Below are 5,263 nucleotides of genomic sequence, written 5' to 3' on the forward strand. Positions count from 1 at the left end.
GTTAAGTCACACTTTCACAATACATGTCACATGCTGACATTCCTGTTGAACTGATGAAGGAAGACCTCAAATTCTCCTTTGTGCATTATTTGAGGCATAAGTATATATCAACAGTAAAACAACTGACCTCCAGTAAGCCAGCTGAATAGCTTCCTCACATGAAAACAAACACAGAGAACAGAGTCCCTCTTTAATCAAAAGAAGAGGAAGAAGTCAAATTAGTGCCCAAAATATATTTCATCTAATCATCATTCTACACAAGTAAAAACAGCATTCAGCATGTAATATTTTGCATTAATACAATGTGATTATAAGCTTAACAGTGAAATATTTACCCACATTTTTGTATTAATATATCAACAGCTTGGTGCGAAAGGGTTGTAACTCCTTCTTTATTTAATATGAGTTACAATCCTTTAGTATCAAGCCCTCGAGATGTTCAATCATGAAATTTCAAAATGGTCATGTTGCATATTTTACAAGACAATTTGTACATTCAATTTCTTATGTTGAATATGAATTAATGCTTCACTTAAAGAATTATTGATCCAATGATTTTACATTCAAACTTCTAAACATTAATCAATAATACTAGAGCTATGTTAATATCTTGCTGTACTTCATGAGGTACTGAGTACTGTGGTGTTAAAAAGTGATTACATACTGTCATCAATTTGATAACATGTGATAATTTATTATCATTAGTTTTAAACAAGTGATAATACATTATCATATATGGTTGAACATTGAACTTTCATATCAAAAGTGACACAGTTATCTCCCAAACACCAAATAAAGCCATTTATCAACAACAAACCTAAGGACCCATGCACTTATGGAAATTTGGAAATTTCTTGAGACTACTCTAAGTGGGCCTCACCCTTTTTAACGGTTAAATAAGCTATTTTTAGATAAGTTGTTTCAATTTGCTATGGGTTGAAGTCCTGATATGGACCTTAGATTCTTTCATTTATCCAGACAGCTTACAGAATGTCAGTGCTTCTACTCAGGTGTCTACTCCTGCCTTAAGGTATTAGCACCCTAATGCATTACCTCCTCTTTGAAGAGTATTCAAATAGGCTAGAATTACTGTTAACTACATTGAAAATGAGGGCCACGGGTTCAATCCCCAGAAGGGTCAACTTTTTTTTTCTTTCTTTTTTTCTTTTAACATTATTTTTGTATCTCTCATGTCCCATATGGAAAGAAAAAAGTGTGTAATTTTGAATTTTTAATTTTTATAGTTATTTATTGGCTAAATTATGCTAAATCTAGTAATAAATATGGTACCTGATATTTTCAAAGTGTAATATAATCAAAACTAAACGGTAAAAGTATTTCATATTTTACAAGATCAACCAATATACTTTTCTAAAAATTAAGGGAAACTTTGAAAACAGGCACTCATTTGGGTAAATTTTAAGAATTTTTTTAATAAGGCTCCCTAAATAGAAAAATGGTCAGACATATGGTAAAAATGGGTGGGATAGGGTAACATTTTTATACAGATTTCATAATTTTTAAGTAGAAACCATAATTTTGCTTATGTGGATTGTTAGCTGAATGGTACTATTTGTTTCTTACCAAAAATTCATGGGAAAACATTTTTCATTAGAATGTTATTGCAGATTATTTAAAGGTCCTCATTTCTAAAAAAAAGCCCTCGTAACATCCTAGCTTGAGTTCAGAAAAGTGGCCATAACTTGATTTCTGTACGGTAAACTTTGTTTAAATTTTGCATACAGGTGTACTTTAAGGTATACATCTGACCTATGATGTCAATTCTTTAGTTCCTGATAGTGCCCATTAGGGTCCTAATACCTTAAATAATGCACAAAGGTGTGAACTGGAGGTCTTCCTCCATCAGTAAAGTTTGTAAGACTTTATATTGCAAATAGTGTTGGTCCAACTTAAAACCCAACTCAAAACAAGATTGCATTGGTAAAAAAATTGCTATGTAACCGCATTATACATTAAATAGTAAGAACAGAATAATGCAGTAGAATTAAGTGAATTTGGAGGTAGGTCCCTAGGTCAGAATAGAGGTCAACTATTATCAACAATCTATTTTTTATCTACTGTACAGACTGATCATCAAAATTTCACAGCTGTATCTAAAAAGAAACAAAAAAGTAAGTCACTAAGTCAGTATATCTTAACTAATTAGAGTTCTATTCTATATCAAAAACCATTATGGTTCAAATTTTATAGCTGTATGTCAAATAGAATGTTTCATAATGAAAACCCATGGCAGGCCACTAACCACCCCAGGGCAAGCTCATTTGACTCCAAGGCTATAAATTGATCAAACTTTGTAGTTGTCCACTAGACAATGCACCAAATACCCATGACCCCTAGGGTGAAGTCCATTTGACCTTATCGGACTTCAATATTTGCAGAGGTCAATATTCAAAATTATGTAGAATATGCAGTGTCTTCTAGACAAACTGAAGAAGGGTGAGTAACCTTACCATATGCTAGTCAATAACCTTATTATAAATACTAGTATGCAATAACAACATGCTTACCGGGATTACTGTATATCAAACATATAAATCTCGAAGATACAAAGAGCTTTTAAAATATAATGGAAAATATTTTGTAATACCAAATAATGATAATAATGACACTACTTCATGTATCAATCTTATAGACCAATGTAACCTTTAGCCTGTGCAAGGTGTGTAAATAAATTTGCCCTCCTTTGAAGTTCAAACACTTGCAGTCCATTGTCAAAGTGGATTGGTCTACAATGGGCACATTTTCCATTAGTATTTCAAATGTTGATGTAAAAACAATAGAAATGTATCCTTCGGATATTCTTATAAAATGCAGTTTGAAAATAAAATGTTGATAAAGTTCTAAGTTATTCAAAATCAATAATTAACTGATGAATAATAATATTTTGTTATATTACGTTTTATTATCTGCTAAATAAAATAAATGTAATATTGGATCATGTATCTCACACTTGCCAATAACATACATATATAATAATTACTTTGTTGTTTGTTGTTATATCTAATACTAAATACTGTCAATGTAATTATTCATGGCATTTAACAGACCTTCCATTATAGACCAATTCACTTTAATACAATGAACTTTTATATCAAAATGTTTGAATCATACAGTCTACATGATTGTGTGAATATGTAGGCTGTCCTGCTTCTACAAATTCCACTAGATAAGCAATCATCTAGATTATCTAGATTACATAAATGATAAACTAATAAGACTGCATATTATTTCCAAAAACAATTTTAATCATTCAACTGAGAAAAAAAAGTTCATAAAAATACATAATCATTCACTCAATAAAACATCAATATCTTTTGAAAGAAATAAAATTCAACATTCTGACAATATCAAGTAAATTATAGTACAAAATGAATTCAGAATTACAAACATTATCAAAACCTTCTAAAACAATCATCAATTTTAACCCTTAGCCTGCTGGCAGAAACTGCTTGAGACTACCCATGTGACCAGTTCAGACCAGTTTCAGCCGGCATCTTTTGTGTCATATGAACATGGTCTGCACTGATCACTTCAGTCTGTACAGACTTTAAAATTTTGCACTAAAAATGATGAATGGTCCAGATTAAAAATTGGACAAGTCCATGCATAGTAAGGGTTTAAGCTATGTAAGAAAAAAATGATAAAAATACTGAAAAAATGTAAGATAAAGGAAAAGCTTAGATCAGAAGAGTATTTTGTATCATAGCATGTCAATGTTACAATTCAAGAATTCTGCTAATGCCTTCCTTATCTTACTAGGTACAATACTTTTGTTCTGAGGCAACAATGCAGTCCAGTAACATGTGAAAAATGACTGAAACTATGTACTGACTTCTACAGAACAACATAAAAACTCTCTTATGGTATTCCGTAGTGAATTAACAATGTACATAACATACATATAAATGCAAATAAAACAAAAAATTACAATATTTACAACTATTGCCCGAATAGCTTTAACACAAAATAAAAACATGTACACATCTTTTGTGTAAATTTCATGTAAAACTCGTCTTCAGTATACAACTAAGTTGAGCTACTAGCTTTCAACTGAAGATCTTTGTATCTTTATTTCAATGAAATGAAACTATCATTAATTGTATCAGAATCATGAAATTGTGATCTACTTTTAATTAAATCAAGGCGGATATTAAACATTGACACTATTTTCAAAAAGTGTTCTACTCCCAATCTCTTATTCTATTCCTAAAGTATATTGCAACATCCATATTTTGTCTAAAATAGAGAAAAATCTCATAGACCAACTTCACTATAAAAACCATCTCTCAGTAAACCTAGATAGTTAAAGCATAAAGGAGCCGTAAAAGCTGTAGAGACAGCTAGCCCGCCTATAGTGAGCCAGCGTACTGGCACCTCAAGACCAAGTTCCCGTTGCTTTGTTATATCTTTTGTGTCAACACCAGCGCAAGCACATACTATTTTCACGAAAATCTTTTTCGAGATGATCCTAGAGCCTGCAAGTGCTATAACGCCTAACACTGTTCTTAAAAGACTGTATGTTACCCACTCGGCTGTAATTGTAGGCAGGGGTTGAAGAACCGACGATTTGGGCGTCTCCGTCATCCATCCGAGCTGGAAGTTCAACCATGCCGACAAGATACAGCATGATCCTATTGAAACTATGTTAGACGTATCACCACGTGTTATACTCCAAACTTTTGGCTTTGGGTAATAAACACAGGCCAGAAGAGGTATCAGGAACGACACAAAAGGCGAATAAGGACTGGTGACCTGATAGTACTCCACATATTCTACCACACTCAACATCCATGGCAAAGCTATCGCTGTAAGGCTAATTCCGGCAATACAGTCCTGAAAAATAAGCAAGAAAATATTTTTCAAATTTACACACGGTAGACACATTGAACTATTCTATTTTTATGCGCAATGAGTACAATCTTAGTCTTAGGATAATATGATGCATTTGCTTTTGTTTTTTGTTTTTACATTAACAAAGCCTTAAGTAAGTAAGTCCAAAAAGGTTGCAAATATTTTACTTTAAAAAAGCCTAAATCAAATGAGAGTGAAAGGATTGTTAACTGTGAAACAATTAAAATATTGGAGAAGATAGTCTTATTCTGTGTCAAGCACTGGATTTATAAAAAAAAACTTTGACAATAGTTTCACATGTTTCTATCTGAATCAATCAATTAATACTTATTTATTCAAAGTAATGAATATTTGAGAAATATAGATTAGTCATTTTGAATATTATAAGTGC

At 31.8% G+C, this 5,263-nt stretch overlaps 1 protein-coding gene across 1 annotated transcript; it reads right to left on the reverse strand.

Annotated features, from left to right (window-relative positions):
- Positions 1 to 218: 218 nt before the first annotated feature.
- On the reverse strand, positions 219 to 4,854 carry LOC132737638 (sphingosine-1-phosphate phosphatase 2-like; the record flags this gene model as incomplete). The annotated part of the gene is given in 1 exon segment (XM_060724972.1): positions 219 to 4,854. A coding segment is annotated over 1 exon segment (579 nt), but the record flags the coding sequence as incomplete, so codon positions are not given.
- Positions 4,855 to 5,263: the final 409 nt, after the last annotated feature.

This window comes from Ruditapes philippinarum, unplaced genomic scaffold, assembly GCF_026571515.1.
Source record: "Ruditapes philippinarum isolate M1 unplaced genomic scaffold, ASM2657151v2 ctg24054_1_1_1_1, whole genome shotgun sequence".
Taxonomy (NCBI): domain Eukaryota; kingdom Metazoa; phylum Mollusca; class Bivalvia; order Venerida; family Veneridae; genus Ruditapes; species Ruditapes philippinarum.